At 44.0% G+C, this 16,726-nt stretch overlaps 1 protein-coding gene across 1 annotated transcript; it reads right to left on the bottom strand.

Annotated features, from left to right (window-relative positions):
- Nucleotides 1-1,175: 1,175 nt before the first annotated feature.
- acat1 (acetyl-CoA acetyltransferase 1) lies at nucleotides 1,176-16,428 on the bottom strand. The gene is made up of 13 exons (XM_061803928.1): nucleotides 16,070-16,428; nucleotides 15,720-15,911; nucleotides 15,283-15,330; nucleotides 15,079-15,196; nucleotides 14,714-14,809; nucleotides 7,887-7,987; nucleotides 7,634-7,777; nucleotides 7,290-7,440; nucleotides 7,101-7,196; nucleotides 5,413-5,526; nucleotides 4,336-4,400; nucleotides 1,866-2,023; nucleotides 1,176-1,745 (listed from the first exon to the last, which is right to left on the bottom strand). The coding sequence occupies exons 2-13, from the start codon at nucleotides 15,768-15,770 to the stop codon at nucleotides 1,625-1,627; spliced, it is 1,263 nt and encodes a 420-aa protein (XP_061659912.1). The 5' UTR covers nucleotides 15,771-15,911; nucleotides 16,070-16,428; the 3' UTR covers nucleotides 1,176-1,624.
- Nucleotides 16,429-16,726: the final 298 nt, after the last annotated feature.

Raw genomic sequence — 16,726 nt, 5'->3', positions numbered from 1 at the left:
TGTGAATTCTTCACTTCGCTATGACATGGCAAAAAAACAAAAATAAAATATAAATGGGCCTTTGTGTTGGATAGCTTAGAAGGATATTGGTCTTCTAACTCCAGGCGACATAATGGTCGTCGGCACACAAGCACACCCCCAAAATAAGACAATTTCCACATTACCCTGTAAACAATTACACAAAAAACACATTCATCAATCTGTATTTGTATTTATTTTTTTTTTTAAATAATGATTTTCAGTCCTACCGCCTGCGTACATCAAAGGTTTTTTTTTTTTTTTTAAAGCCAAACCACTGCAAGGATGCGGTTCGCCAAGAGAGGTCGCTGTAACTCCAGCTTCAAGAAATGAACCCATATTCAAAACAAATCCTCCAATAATTCTTTGATGCGTTTAACGATGATCATGTGTTGTTGCTGCACCATTTGCACAATAGTCAGCCCACCAGATTGTTTTGTCATTTGAAACTGCGCTAACTTGCTAGAGGACTCTGCATCACTTGCACAACCCTTAAAAAAATGCATTGGCATTTCTGAATTACTGGTAACCTTTTATGACTCATTGTTTTTATGATTCAAAAGCATCCACTTTGCTAATTGTTTGAGTCACTCAAACGTCCTTGTTTTTGTCATACTTGGCAAATAAAGATCATTCTAATTCTTATCGTGCCAGAAACCACAAGCTGCTGTGAAAAAAAATATCCAGCTAAGGATAATAATTTTTAAGTTATTACTGGATAGTCTATCATTTATTTTCTCAGTTTCCAACGCTAGGAAAGCATTTTGTTAGAATGTAAGCTTGAGCCAAGAGATTTTTTTTTTCCTTTGCAGTTCGACCACTAGGAAATTCATGAGAGGGCCACTATTTTGTGCAAGTTCAGTTAACAAACAGGTGACTATAACTAATAGTAAAAAGTCATTTTTAGTTTTCCACAAAAGTACATTCAGTCTCTACTTTAACTGTATGGCCTATGTAATGTTTACTGTGTAATGTAATGTATGGCAATGGCACATTTTGTCTTTATTCGTAGTCGTAGATTAGCTTCAACCAAGAGCTAAAATATACTATAAATACACTAAAAATAACGTAAATCATTCAATAGGAAACGAAATTTGAGGCTGCATTAGCGAGACATTGATGGATGAATGGATGATTGCAAATGACATTTGTCAATGTGCAGAGACCAAAAACGTATTTAATGGTGCAAAAATAAATACCTACAAACGAACAATTAGTGAAGCTCAAATTTTAAGATGTAAAAGAATTCACTGTGAAATGAATAAAAAAAAAAAGTTACTTTCAAAGTGGCTGCAGTCATTCTTGTTAATGATAAACAGTCCACAACTTAAAAAATATATGAACACAACATTGCTTTTATAAAAAACTATTTATTTAGCTATTTCAACTCAGAGTTTTTTTTTTGCCTCCACCTAAGTGTTTAACAAAGGAGTGTGACATTGGAGTTATGATTTCATAGGAGTTGAGTCCTTGTTTGCTGGGTAGATACTTTACATTTTGGGAGGGAAATGCAGGCAAAGTGGGAGATTAGCAAACAATCTGGACTCTACAAGGCCTCACCACACATTTCAAAGAAGGTATTAAAAAGAAGGGGAAGCATCCCCCTCTAAAACCTTTGGATAATCATAGAAGAGGCTCCACCGCCTCCATTGCAGATGCCTGCCAGACCATACTGGCCAGACTTCAGGTTGTGCACCATATGACCTACAATTCTTGCTCCAGACATCCTAACAGGTGAGAAAAAAAAGACATTAGCAGCAACTAAAAAATGCTTTTCATCCAAACAATTTGAAATCGAGCAGCACCCCCCCCCCCACCTCCCATTAGCAACACTGTCTGCTGCTTACCCAATGGGGTGTCCCAGTGACACGGCTCCCCCGTTGACGTTCACTTTCGCAGGATCAATGCCCAGCATTTTAATGTTGGCCAGAACAACCACACTGAAGGCCTCGTTGATCTCCCACATGGCAATATCATTTTTGGTTAGCCCAGCTGCATCCAGAACCTAACAACCACACACATGACAAACAAATATTTTTTTTTTATTCAAAGGAATCATATATTTAAAAGGAGAAATCCAGTGCTTTGCATGAACAGTGTATCCAATAGGTCATGTAATATGTACCCTATTTTGACAATGTGATGTTAAATCCTCTCTCATTTAATAGTATTTTGAGAAGATTTTTGTCGACAATTACGAATTTTCAGGGGCGCTGCCATTTTTGTGAGTCACATGACGTACGTGGGCGTATATGACGTGTACCGTGCCATTCCAAACGCTCGATTACATGGGACACCATTATGTCCTGTGTTGACTTCTCGGATTTATCTGATGAAGAAAGAGCAGTATCAGTTCATCAGGAAAACGGAGGAATACTTTCATACAGATTTGAACCTGTGGCTGGAATTAATGTTGAACATTCGGATGGTTGTTCGGGCGGAATCATGCGGAGTCTGACTAATCGGAGGCCTACGCGTGACATAAGGCCCACCGGGAGCTCCGGCCTGGCAGCCGCAGATGGTTCTTCGGACGGGAATGACGCGGAGTCTGACAAGCAAGCTCAGGTGGCGGGCCACGAGCCGAACTTTCAGGCGGCGGAGGCCTTTAGCCGAGCTTCCTTTGTGGCGGAGGCCTTTAGCCTAGCTTCGGCGTCCTGGGCGAACGGCCTCCGCAGGGAGGAGAATGACCAATTTGGAAAAACACTGAAAATGTCTGTAAATGGGGCGCGGGGGGTGTTGAGTTTCCTCCTGGATATTTTTCGCTCCTATCGGAACACAGAGTGCACAGCACTTTGCCGGGAATGTCCACTTTTTGTATGTGTTCGGTTAGACATCTGCTATCTGCTGCATGGTTACACTTTTTTCAAGCCATGCCCGTCTGAAACAGTTTTTGATTCCAGCATCCTTGTCAATTGCCCTCGCTCGATCCTCATCCTTTCGCCATCTTAAAACTTTGAACACACCGTCGCTAAGTTTGCGCTATCTAAGTCCCACGCGCCATTACTTGGCTAACTAACAAGTTACACTGCGATTTCTGAGAACCGAGAACACATGTACATGGCAACGGTGAAACTCGATTAACCACCAACACGATTGGATCGTTATGCTGTATAACTCTGGTGTCCAATCGAGTAATCTGCCGCTAACAAGTTTTAATGTTTATGTCACAAAATGCAAATATTTACACTACCGAGCAAGTTAGAACGGCATATGATAGTCGCGCTTGTGCTGGCACTAAGCTGAACATGCAGCTCGGAGACCACCACCGAGAGGCAGGCGCACGATACCCTACCCCTGAAATTTTCTCAACGGATTTGCGCTTATCTCGAGAATGGTCATTTTGGTCTGACAGAGTCGGAAATCCGCCGATCATCGGAAAATTCTCACCCCTGCCTCCGCCGCCTGTCATGATCCTGCTGGTCCAGCCCTGGTGGCACGGGTGCCCGCGCTGATTGGGAGGCACACACCTGCGCCTCATGCCGGCTGATTGGCCCCGGTGTATATAGGACCATGGAGACGACTGATCCGGCGCCAGATCGTTGCGGTTTATGCCCCGTTCCAGCACTCCCGTATCTCTGATCGATCTCCCGTGTACCGACTCCTGCATGCCCGCTGACCTGCTCTCTACGCCCATGTCCTGACTACCGCTGCTGCACCTGACTGCCTGCCGATCCCCGACCGTGAAACAATTAACATTTTTCCCGAACTACCTCTGCCTCTCCCGTGTACTCCTGCATTTGGGTCCTACCTCAGTCTCGATGGGTCATGACACCGCCACCCACTTTTTTAACCCCAGACGCCGAAGCTAGGCTAAAGGCGTCCACCACCACGAAGCTTGGCTAAAGGTCTGCCCGGAGGTTGAAGCTCGACTCGTGGCCTGCTGCCGGGGCTCGTGGCCCGCCTTCGGTGGCGGCAGGGGGCTTTAGCCTAGCTTCGGTGTCCGGGGCTAACAAATCTGTATGGAAGTATTCCTCTGTTTTCAACCGATACTGCTATTTCTTCATCAGATGAGGAGAAATCAGTACTGGGTATAATGGTGTCCCATGTAATCCAGCATTTGGAACGGCATGGTGCACGTCACATACGCACACGTACATCATGTGACTCCCGAAAATGGCAGCGCTCCTGAAAATTCGTAACTGTCAATAAAAATCTTCTCAAAACACTATTAAATGAGAGACGATTTAACATCACATTGTCAAAATAGGGTACATATTACATGACCTATTGGATACACTGTTAATGCAAACCACCGGAATTCCCCTTTAACTAATTAGTACATTAAGGTAAGTCAAATTTCTGATTAAGTGCACATACTTTTGGTACAGCAAATGCAGGCGCAATGGGGAAATCAATTGGTGCAACAGCTGCATCAGCAAACGCTACAGTTGCAGAAAGAAAATACCGAAATGAAAGATTTAAAACAGAAACATGGCAGTAAAACTTCAAATTAAGCTTTGTTTCCTTCAGTTACCAACAGGAATCCTGTACTTGACATGTGATACTCAACTTCCTCTGTTCAGAAATAGGGACTCAATGGATAAGTGTATATCTTGCTAATGAATAAGAAGTCAAGATTCCGCTATTTTCATTGATTTTGACGAGTGAAACACCTCCAGGCTGCCAACAATGTTGCAAAAATAATTACCCTGTAGTTGTGTGGAATGTTATGCGTTTGAGCAGTTCACAATTTCCTCATCCTGTCCATTTCCAACACTGAATCACTCCATGTCATTTGGAGGAATCATTCATACTCGCCATGGGATGGCATCATATTCTGACGGTATAATAACCTTGAGCAAAAATACCAGCGGTACTGCGATATCACGGTGCCTGTCTGGAAATGAGCTCTTAGAAGGGCATGTTAGCAATTTTTCCTTTAAAGACACTGGCACCTGAATTAATTTTTTTTTTTTTTTTTTTTTCATAATTTGAATTGTCAATAAAGTTTAATTTTCTCCTTTTTCTGTTGGTTTTCTCGAGTTTCCCTATATACATGTTCGTCTTACATAACCCTCTCATCCTCCACGTGTGCACTGCCAGTGCCTCGTGGTTGCTCAGGTGTCAAGGAGAAAAAGAAGGCAGCACCCCCGCCCTGCTAACAAAAAGTAAATTTCCAGGAATTGATAGTGTTGGTATTTGAAACCGTGACACTTCAAAACCGCAGCATACATTCAACACTGTAATGAGCCCATGCCTAAATTACTACAAATTACAAAGGCAATTTTTTTTTTTCTTTTAAAAGCTAGCTATTGACTGCAAGCCTGCCAAGACATACTTTTTACCAAAGGAGGGGACAAAAATGAAATTGCAAACATTTGCTGATGGTATGAGGGAATGAGCTTCCCAATGGTATGTTTTTCAGAATTACATTTGATCACATGTTATACTTACATACAATCCTGGCCAGTGGAGTGACATTGTGTCTTTTTGCAGCCTCTGCTGTCATTAATACAAGGGCAGCAGCCCCATCGTTCAGAGTGCTAGCATTGGCTGCAGTCACTGTGCCTAAAAAGACAAAAGTACACACTTAACTAGCTCATCTATAATAAAGTCCCTAATGATGGTCAGATGAAGCCTCATTATGCATCAAATCGCTTGAGCGATTTGGTGCAAAAAAGCATTTCTCTCTTCTCATCTAAAATTTTGGTTAAGTTTATCAACAGGATGTTTCATTGTTAGTATTAACTCATTTTGTACCAATAGCGCATTTCTACGTCATTAAAAACACAATTTAGATGATCCCAAAGATGTAAAAATATATTCTTAATGCTTTACTTCACCATAGACATCAAAGGGCTTTGATGTAACTCCTCGCCAAAGGATTTGGCCTGAGAGTATTTTTAATGCACAGAAAAACTGACACCGGCTGGCATAAGTCCATTTGATAATACGCCAAGAGGAAGTCAGGAGCCTGAGAATAGTGGGTGTTCGAGAGGAAGACGCACGAGATAGGCTTGGATGGAAACAGATGACACGCTGTGGCGACCCCTAAAGGGACAAGCCGAAAGAAAAAAAGAGTGAAAAAGGTGGTGTGGTTTAGGAGGGTGAGGGGGTATAGAAAGGAATAGGAGGTACCTTCTCATTACCTTCCCAAAAACATGGTAGTCGTGAATGTGTAAAAACTAAGACAACTGACAATGCAGGAGTGTTAGAAGAAATCGTCGACGAAGATTAAACATGTCAAATTAAAAAAAAAAGAGAAAAAAAAATAGAACATTTCAGAGCACGGCGAGAGGAAAGTCGTGCACTGCATGTTAGCCCGGCCGGCGTGAACCACGAAGATGCACTCCAGAGGACAACAAGAATGATATTAATGAGTTGCGGGTTGATCCGGGTTCATCTGATTATTGGATAGTCTTATTCTACTTACAGGAAAAGAGAACAAAAACGTTCAAGCAGCTCGACAAATGAGGAAATAAGTGCTAAGTCATAAACATCAATCGCTGAATAATCATATAAGTTGAAAAGGTGAACATGCCATGTGCCATGGGGAACATCCACACCGTAACAATATAAGAAAAAAATTTGTGGTAATCGTGTATTTCTATAAATTACAGGTGACGGACCCACTAGTAGAGGTGACGCGATGTGTCGCTCAGGAGCACAGTAGAAGAAACGCGCGCAAAGTCTGACACCTTACAAAAGTGGCCCACCAAGTCGGTTTTGATGGCAAACTCAACAAACCCAACAACAAAACGTTGAGGCCCCAAAGAAAATGCACCAAGGCAAGCGTAGTGGAGAACACAACTTTGTGTAATGTGTAAAAAAAAAAATATATATATATATATATATATATATATATATAATAAACATACATAAATATATAAAGAATATACATATTTTCACACATACATATATACATACATACACACACACACACACACATACACACACACACACACACACATATATATATTTTTTTTAAGTATGTTTAGTTTTACTGTAATGTGTCAATAAACAACTTAAAGCATACACTTTGCGAAAACGTTCTAACAATAACTCGACACCGGCTTAAAAGCCTCCGCACATTACGTAACATGAACGGACAAAGAATAAAGGGAAACCAAGTTGATAATTACCACCCTCTTTCTGAAACACAGCCTTGAGTTTGGGAACTTTGCTGAAGTCCACTCTCCTCCACTCCTCATCCTCAGACACGACTACATCAGGTTTGCCTGAAAATCACGAGACGATTCCATACTGCATGAAAATTTCAAAGAGCAAGGTATCCATTTGAAAATAATTGGATAAAATCCTCCCCAGTCAACCTCTTTGTGGGACGCTAACTGGAACAATCTCTTTGGCCAACACTCCTGACTCGTATGCGGCTTTACTGCGCGAGTATGAGCTGATTGCATAGCTGTCTTGCTCTTCCCTGGTGATGTTGCTGTTCCTAGCGGTGTTCTCTGCACAGTTCCCCTATTTGTGAAACACATAAAAGATGACTGCTAACATGCAATTCAAAGGTGACAGAGTGAAAAGTCTCATCTCAAGCTAAAAGCTTCTTTTAGTGTGACTAAACATTAAATTTAATAATTTTACACTTCAATACTACATGTACTCTGCTAAAAAAAAAAAATGTGTTCATTTATAGGAATAGGCAGAAAGTTACCATGTGGAATTTATTGTAGACATCAGTGAGTCCGTCCTTAACAATGAGGTCTTCCATTTGAATCCCACCGTAGGATGGTGTTTCTCTCGCCATCACATAAGGCACATTGGACATGCTCTCCATACCTCCCGCCACCATCACATTCTTGACAACGATTAAAAAGCCCCAAATTATGGAGTACATTCTTTAGGTCCCAGGCCATTGAAGGCAAATGAGATTGGTCAATGTACAAACGAACAAGGGCTTTAGTTACCTGGTGTCCACACATTAGACTCTGGGCTGCCATCATGATTGATTTCATCCCAGAAGCACAAACTTTATTGATGGTTGTTGCTGGAGTGCCAAGTGTCAAACCTAGAAAAGAACAGAAACAGAAATCTCAAAAACAACCACTAACAACATTTCACTGTTATGGCACCTGCTGTGTCATTGCAAGCATTTGCAAAGCGATTAGAAATTGAATTCTTGGAATTACCACAAATTGAATAATCACCAACCTGGATCAGGAGCAATAGAAAAGATTTTTTCACTGTGATACTAACCTTGTTTATGTCAAACTTGCACCTGTCTTTTTTATACAATTCTTCATACAGTGCAGTGCATTTTAGATCAGTTGGTAATAGCTTGGAGCAGTGCCACTTGATGCTATTATTTTACCACTGTAGGGGGGAAACCTGATTTTTAAAGTGCCACTGTCATGAAATGCATGATTTTTAGTATGTTATTAATGGGAAATAAACAGCACCTGACATGGACCCATGCGGTTTTTTCCACCACAAAACAATGATTTTGACGTATACAGCTTTTTGTAACTCCCGCCATGAAAATCTTCGAGGGATTTGTTTTCGAGAAGAAGCAGGAAGTGACGTACATGCCAGGACCGCCCTCAAATGGACTTGTTTGTTTCTATTAGTTTTGACTCCAGGAAGGTAGCTCGTTGTTCCTTCGTGTTAGCCAAAATGCCGGCTTGTTGCATTGCTGGACATTACTTGAACACTCGAGAGGATGGATTTACCCTTCATAAGTTTGCAAGACACCCGGTTCGTCATGAAAAATGAATTGCATGGGTGCCATTGACGAGAGCATTGTGGGTTCCAAATGACAGGTAGGTGTGTATACAGCTAACAAAAAAAACAAAAAAAATTATAGTATGGGGCGGACCACTTTATTGGTCTCTCATAACGTAACAAAAGATCTGCGTACGTATAACAGCGGATCAATGGAAAAAAAAACAGCAGCTGACATGGACCCATGCGTTTTTTTTCCACCACAAAACATGATATTGGCGTATACAGCTTTTTGTAAATCCCGCCATGAAAATCCTCTCGAGGGATTCGTTTTCAAGAAGTGACCCAGTTCGTTTTGAAAAATGGATTGCACAGGTGCAAAGGACAAGAGCTTCGTGGGTTCCAAATGACAGGTAGGTGTGTATACAGCCACTAAAAAAAACAAAAAAAACAATAGTTGGGGGCGGACCACGTAATCAGTCTCTCATAATGTAACAAAAGATCCGTGTACGTATGACCAAGGTGCTAAATGTGTCGATGTGCGCATCGGACGGCTTCCGTGTCGGGCTCGCCAGCGAAGGCTGCCGTGTCGGGCTCGCCAGCGAAGGCTGCCGTGTCGGGCTCGCCAGCGAAGGCTGCCGTGTCGGGCTCGCCAGCGAAGGCTGCCGTGTCGGGCTCGCCAGCGAAGGCTGCCGTGTCGGGCTCGCCAGCGAAGGCTGCCGTGATGGCTCGCCAGCGAAGGCTGCCGTGATGGCTCGCCAGCGAAGGCTGCCGTGATGGCTCGCCAGCGAAGGCTGCCGTGATGTCTCGCCAGCGAAGGCTGCCGTGATGGCTCGCCAGCGAAGGCTGCCGCGTCGTGCCTCACGGACGAGCACGGCTTCGGCCGGGCTGGTTCATACATACTCTCTGGGAGTCTGTCGCCGCCGTGGCAGTATGTATGAGCCAGCCTGGCCGAAGCCGTGCTCGTCCGTGAGGCACGACGCGACAGCCTTCGCAGGCTTCGGCACCGCATCCGCCGGTCACGGCTTTGGTTGGGGTGGCTCATCTTCGGCGCCGAAGTGGGTTATCAGAGTGCTGAGCCGGGCCACTTAAAATAGAGGCATCCTAAGCTAATTGAAAGTGGGCATACTTTGCAAATATGTTTATTTGTGTAGCCATCATAAAAAAAAAAAAATGCTTCACAGGGCCAAAGTTGACAATGGTGAATGCCATCCCCTTGATGACAAGGGACTGTAGATGGTGGGTTTGCCCTTTCAAGATGACCAGGCTGGAATGGATCTCGATTGGCCAGCATTTATCACTTAAGGTAGTGTATAGTGCTCCATTTAAAATCATATAAATTAGGTTTACCCCCACTACACAGCATGAGAAATACATGTGTAGAAGACTCCAGTCTTTAGACAGATCTGAACTGAGTGAAGTATCATCCCAGCCCCCAAGAAACGTACTATCTCAGGTTGTAATGACTATGAGCCTGTCACCTAGATATCTGTGGTCATGAAGTCGTTTAAATGCCTTGTGCTGAACCACAAGAGCATCACAGGTCCCCTGCTGGACACACTGCAATTTGCCTACCAAGCAAACAGGTCTGCAGATGATGCAGTCAACATGGAACTACATTTCATCAAAGAACACCTCAACAGTGTGGGAACCTACGCAAGAATCCTGTTTGTGGACCGGTTTGCGTCTCGCCTGCCATCAGTCAGTGCATTTACAGCTTCCTGACAGGCAAGACACAGCAGGTAAAGCTGGGGGACACCACCTCATCTACACCCACAACCAGCACTGGGGTGCCCCAAGGTTGTGTCCTCTCTCCGCTGGTATTCTCTCGCTACATGGACAGCAACTCAACGCACCCAGGTGTCAAACTCCTGAAATTTGCAAACGGCACCAGAGTTATAGGCCTCATCAAAGACAGTGGTGAGTCTGCGTACCACATGAAGTGGAGCAGCTGGAGCTGTTGTGCGGATGACACAACCTAAAGCTGAACACGCTCAAGATTGCAGCGATGATCGTGGACTTCAGGAGGCATCTTTCGCAATAGCTGTCGCTCACATTGTTTCACAACCCTGTCTCAACCGTCGTGACCTTAACGTTCCTGGGAACTACAGTCTCTCAGGACCTTAAGTGGGTGATCAACATTGACTCCATCCAAACCCAGAAAAGAAGATATCAGGCCATGATAACTAGCATATCTTCAAGTTCCTCCTCAGCAATCTCAGAACCTTAAATGGGGGACCAACATCAACTCCATCCACAAAGAGGCCCAGAAGAGGGTGTTCTTCCTGTGGCTTCTGAGGAAGCATGGACTGCCACAAAGAGCTGTTGAGGTTCGACACAGTACTCTTCAAATCAGACCTTGGTTCTTCCATGACAGTCCAGTTTTGCGCTGCTACAAAAGACAAACTCCAACTGCAAAACTGCTGAAAAAAATTGCCGGTACCCCCCTATACACTCTTGAGTACTTTAACGCTGACTAAACTAAGACAAAAGCATGCAAAATCTTCTAGTACCATCCAGATCCTGGTAAACACGTCTTTCCAATTCTTCCTTCAGGTAGACACTACCGCACAATCCAAACTAAAAAAAGGAGGCAGCTTCTTCCCTCTTCCCATTAATTTATATATTGTTGATGATTATCGCACCATTAGTCACTTTAAATTGCAATGCAGCCCTATAGGGGAACAAACCAGTGCAATCTGTAGGCCGGTCCCAAGTGGTCCCAAGCCTGGATAAATGCAGAGGGTTGCGTCAGGAAGGGCATCCGGCGTAAAAACTGTGCCAAATAAATATGAGCGTTCATCTAAAGAATCCCATACCGGATCGGTCGTGGCCCAGGTTAACAACGCCCGCCCCCGGCACTGCTAACCTGCAGGGCGTCGGTGGAAATTCAGCTACTGTGGGTCGAAGACAAAGAAGAGGAGGAAACCTGATCCATCGTCAGAAGAAAAAGAGGAATGCACAGAGCCTACAACTGAGTGTAGGGACTTTGAATGTTGGGACTATGACAGGAAAAGCTCAGGAGTTGGTTGACATAATGATTAGGAGAAAGGTTGATATTCTGTGCATCCAAGAGAGCAGGTGGAAAGGTAGTAAGGCTAGACGTTTAGGAGCAGGGTTTAAATTATTTTACCACGGAGTAGATGGGAAGAGAAATATTGGAGGGGTTATTTTAAAGGAAGAGCTGGCTAAGAATGTCTTGGAGGTGAAAAGAGTATCAGATCGAGTGATGAGACTAAAATTTGAAATTGAGGGTGTTATGTATAATGTGGTTACCGGCTATGCCCCACAGGTAGGATGTGACCTAGAGTTGAAAGAGAAATTCTGGAAGGAACTAGATGAAATAGTTCTGAGCATCTCAGACAGCGAGAGAGTTGTGATTGGTGCAGATTGTAATGGACATATTGGTAAAGGAAACAGGGGCGATGAAGAAGTGATGGGTAAGTACGGCATCCAGGAAAGGAACTTTGAGGGACAGATGGTGGTGGACTTCGCAAAAAGGATGGAGATGGCTGTAGTGAACACTTATTTCCAGAAGAGGGAGGAACATATAGTGACCTACAAGAGCGGAGGTAGAAGCACGCAGGTGGATTACATTTTGTGCAGACGATGTAATCTGAAGGAGGTTACTGACTGTAAAGTAGTGGTAGGGGAGAGTGTAGCTCGACAGCATAGGATGGTAGTATGTAGGATGATTCTGGTGGTGGGTAGGAAGATGAAGAAGACAAAGGTAGAGCAGAGAACCATGTGGTGGAAGCTGAGAAAGGAAGAATGTTGTGCGGCCTTCCGGAAAGAGGTGAGACAGGCTCTCGATGGACAACCGAAGCTCCCGGAAGACTGGACGACGACAGCCAAGGTGATCAGAGAGACAGGCAGGAGAGTACTTGGTGTGTCATCTGGTAGGAAAGGGGAGAAGGAGACTTGGTGGTGGAACCCCAAAATACAGGGAGTCATACAAGGAAAGAGATTAGCGAAGAAGAAGTGGGATACTGAGAGGACTGAGAAGGGGCGAAAGGAGTACATCGAGATGCGACGTAGGGCAAAGGTAGAGGTGGCAAAGGCTAAACAAGAGGCATATGAAGATATGTACACCAGGTTGGACACAAAGAAGGAGAAAAGGATCTCTACAGGTTGGCCAGACAGAGGGATAGAGATGGGAAGGATGTGCAGAAGGTTAGGGTGATTAAGGATGGAGATAGAAATGTGTTGACTGGTGCCGGTAGTGTGCTAAATAGATGGAAAGAATACTTTGAGAAGTTGATGAATGAAGAAAATGAGAAAGAAGGAAGAGTTGAAGAGGCAAGTGTGAAGGACCAGGAAGTGGGAATGATTACTAAGGGGGAAGTCAGAAAGGCACTACAAAGGATGAAAAATGGAAAGGCAGTTGGTCCTGATGACATACCGGCAGAGGTATGGAAGCAATTTGGAGAGATGGCTGTGGAGTTTTTGACCAACTTATTCAACAGAATACTTGCGGGCGAAAAGATGCCTGAAGAATGGAGGAAAAGTGCTCTAGTTCCCATTTTTAAGAACAAAGGGGATGTTCAGAGCTGTGGGAACTATAGAGGAATAAAGTTGATGAGCCACACAATGAAGTTATGGGAAAGAGTAGTGGAGGCTAGACTCAGGACTGAAGTAAGTATCTGCGAGCAACAGTATGGTTTCATGCCTAGAAAGAGTACCACAGATTCATTATTTGCCTTGAGGATGCTACTGGAAAAGTACAGAGAAGGTCAGAAGGAGCTACATTGAGTCTTTGCGGATCTAGAGAAAGCCTATGACAGAGTACCAAGAGAGGAACTGTGGTACTGCATGCGTAAGTCTGGTGTGGCAGAGAAGTATGTTAAAATAGTACCGGACATGTATGATGGCAGCAGAACAATGGTGAGGTGTGCCTTAGGTGTGACAGAGGAATTTAAGGTGGAGGTGGGACTGCATCAGGGATCAGCTCTGAGCCCCTTCCTGTTTGCAGTGGTAATGGATAGGCTGACAGATGAGGTTAGACTGGAATCCCCTTGGACCATGATGTTCGCATATGATATTGTGATATGCAGTGAGAGCAGAGAGCAGGCGGAGGAACACTTAGAAAGATGGAGACATGCACTGGAAAGGAGAGGAATGAAGATTAGCCGAAGTAAAACAGAATATATGTGCGTTAATGAGAAAAGTGCAGGGGGAAGAGTGAGGCTACAGGGAGAAGAGATAGCGAGGTTGGACGACTTCAAATATTTAGGGTCAACAATCCAGAGCAGTGGTGAGTGTGGTAAGGAAGTGAAGAAACGGGTCCAAGCAGGATGGAACAGCTGGCGGAAGGTGTCTGGTGTGTTATGTGACAGAAGAGTGTCTGCTAGGATGAAGGGCAAAGTTTACAAAACAGTGGTGAGGCCGGCCATGATGTACGGATTAGAGACGGTGGCATTGAAGAAACAACAGGAAGCAGAACTGGAGGTGGCAGAAATGAAGACGTTGAGGTTCTCGCTCGGAGTGAGCAGGTTGGATAGGATTAGAAACAAGCTCATTAGAGGGACAGCCAAAGCTGGATGTTTTGGAGACAAGATTTGAGAGAGCAGACTTCGATGGTTTGGACATGTTCAGAGGCGAGAGAGTGAGTACATTGGTAGAAGGATGCTGAGGATGGAGCTCCCAGGCAAAAGAGCGAGAGGAAGACCAAAGAGAAGGTTTATGGATGTGGTGAGGGAAGACATGAGGACAGTTGGGGTTAGAGAGGAAGATGCAGGAGAGAGGCTAAGATGGCAAAAGATGACACGCTGTGGCGACCCCTAACGGGACAAGCCGAAAGGAAAAGAAGAAGAGTCACTTTACATTGCCATCAATTTCTTTCATCAGTTTCTGCACCCTTTGCACAACGGTCATTGATTGCGTTGGACAATTGTTCTATTGGTCATTTCACCAGTGGTAAATGCTTGACGAATGATGTTGAAAAATCTGTAGCAGCGTTAACATACTGTATTACTGGTGGTTTGTTTTCGACATACTTGGCAAATAAAGACAATTCAGATGGCTTGACCCGAGTGAGGAGGTATGCAAACATTCAAATACTCCATTGTCATACCTGCTCCAAGCAAAGCTTGTCTGGTGGGAGCCTGTCCTTCGCCTGCTTGAAGCACATTTCCCATGTAGACCTCATTTACATCTTCAGGCTTTATTCCTAAATTCATACAGTGGCATTGAGATTCTGAGATCAAATTTTATGCATACACAAGAGGAACATGAAAAAAAAAAATTCTTAAATGGGTATGGTTGCTTGAAAAAACTTTGAAAAAAAAAAAAGGCAATGGACCTTTTTGCGCAACAATTGTGCGTGTTTTATTTGATGCTAGTTTTGTTATCGGATTTGGATCCAAATGCACCGAGTAATCAGGGAACGAAATGAACTTTCGCATCCGCCACCCCCTTCATGTTTGTAATACGCTGTACCTGCTTTATCTATTGCTCCCTTTATAGCAACAGAACCAAGTTTCGTCGCCGGAACAGCTGCCAGACTGCCCCTAAAGGAGCCCATTGGAGTGCGGACTGAACTGGCAATGACCACTTCCTGAAACAACCACCACAATGCAGTCTGCGTTCAGGGTACAGTCCAAACACGGAGGACGGACAGAAATGTGCAAGTTCCAAACTCACGTTGAGAGACGGACGAGACGTATAGGTTCTTGAGAGGTATTTCTGAATCTAAAAAGGAGGACAGTGATGCACTTTCACCCAAACATAACCTAAAGTTCAGAAGCAAGACTTTCGAATATACAATTTTGTTAATAGCTACTTTTATTACAGGTAGCGAAATAAGGACTTTGAATGTTGGCTACAAGAGAATGGGTAAAAAGTTGGAAGGCGCCTTATATGCTAATTGTTGTCAAGTCAAAAATGTGCTAACAAAAAAAAAACGACAGATAATCCATTTACTTTTATCTTATATAAGGCGCCACGTAGTTCCTAATACAATGATGTATGTCCAAATTGAAGGGCGAACACAAATCACAATAGTGAGCCTAGCAGCTAGTGATTCCCAAAGCAGATGCGAGTTAACCGGGGGTAATGCATCGGAACATATAGTCACTTACCAGGCGCTTGCACGTTCGAGCTCGTATGGTTAAAATCCCACTGGATGACATTTTGGATTACGCGGTGACACCGTTAGAGGTTAGGAAAAGAGAACCAAGAAAAGTCGCGACCCGGGTATAACCTGCCGGCCGCACAAACCTCCAGTTTCCTGCTGTTTTATTCAGCTCGAGAAGAAACTTCGATGATTAGGCCTGACGAAAAGTTGAATTTATTTTTTATGAAACAATAAGGTCGGAGAATGTTCAGCGATGTGCCCTTTTTCCACTTTGTTCAAACAAGGCCCGTGGGGGGTGGAACGGCCGCAAAGCTTCTTGTCCGCTTTGGGTCGAGACGTCCTGCAGTCGCCGACCAATCCTAGCTTACGGCCTCGTGTTTGGGATCCGTTCGGAAATTCCGTCCGATGTCGCTACCGCTGCGTCAAGAGACGGAACGTTTCACTTCCGTCGAATAGGACATTCGGACACAGCCGAGGCTCTGAGTTACCGAAGTTTCCGGGTGGAGGAGAGTGCGCCCGGAGTGAATTTACCAATGCACCTTATTTTGGTTACGAATTGCGTTCGTCGTGTCAGTGCGACTAATTGTAATGCAATTAGATGTTTATCAGGATAATGATATCTGGATATGATGTATCAAATAAAAGCGTGTGCAGTGTTATGCAAGCGTGCAGCCGGTCATTTCCAAAAATACGTTTGTGCCCCACTTCACCTTCAGCTGGGCACTGACACTGATCTAAAAAAAAAATGACTGGATGGCTCATTGGCCACCAAAACTGAAGTCGCCATCCGCCACCTTGATACTCCCAAAACAACCGTGCCGACCTGTGCAGCAACAGCGATTAACTGCATTAATCAGTTTCGTGGCTGTGAGAAAACATTCCACAAGTAAATTAGAAAGATTTACTTTCGCACTGTTAATTTTTTTGTTGTTGTTGGTGGTGGGGTTTTTTTTTTTTTTACATACTGCGTTTATATATGCTTGTTTGTTTGTTTTTTTAGTTTCTGATGCT

This window comes from Syngnathoides biaculeatus, chromosome 18 (assembly GCF_019802595.1).
Source record: "Syngnathoides biaculeatus isolate LvHL_M chromosome 18, ASM1980259v1, whole genome shotgun sequence".
NCBI classification, from domain to species: Eukaryota; Metazoa; Chordata; class Actinopteri; order Syngnathiformes; family Syngnathidae; genus Syngnathoides; species Syngnathoides biaculeatus.
Note: the sequence above shows the minus strand (reverse complement) of the source record. Positions and strands in the feature narration are given on the sequence as shown.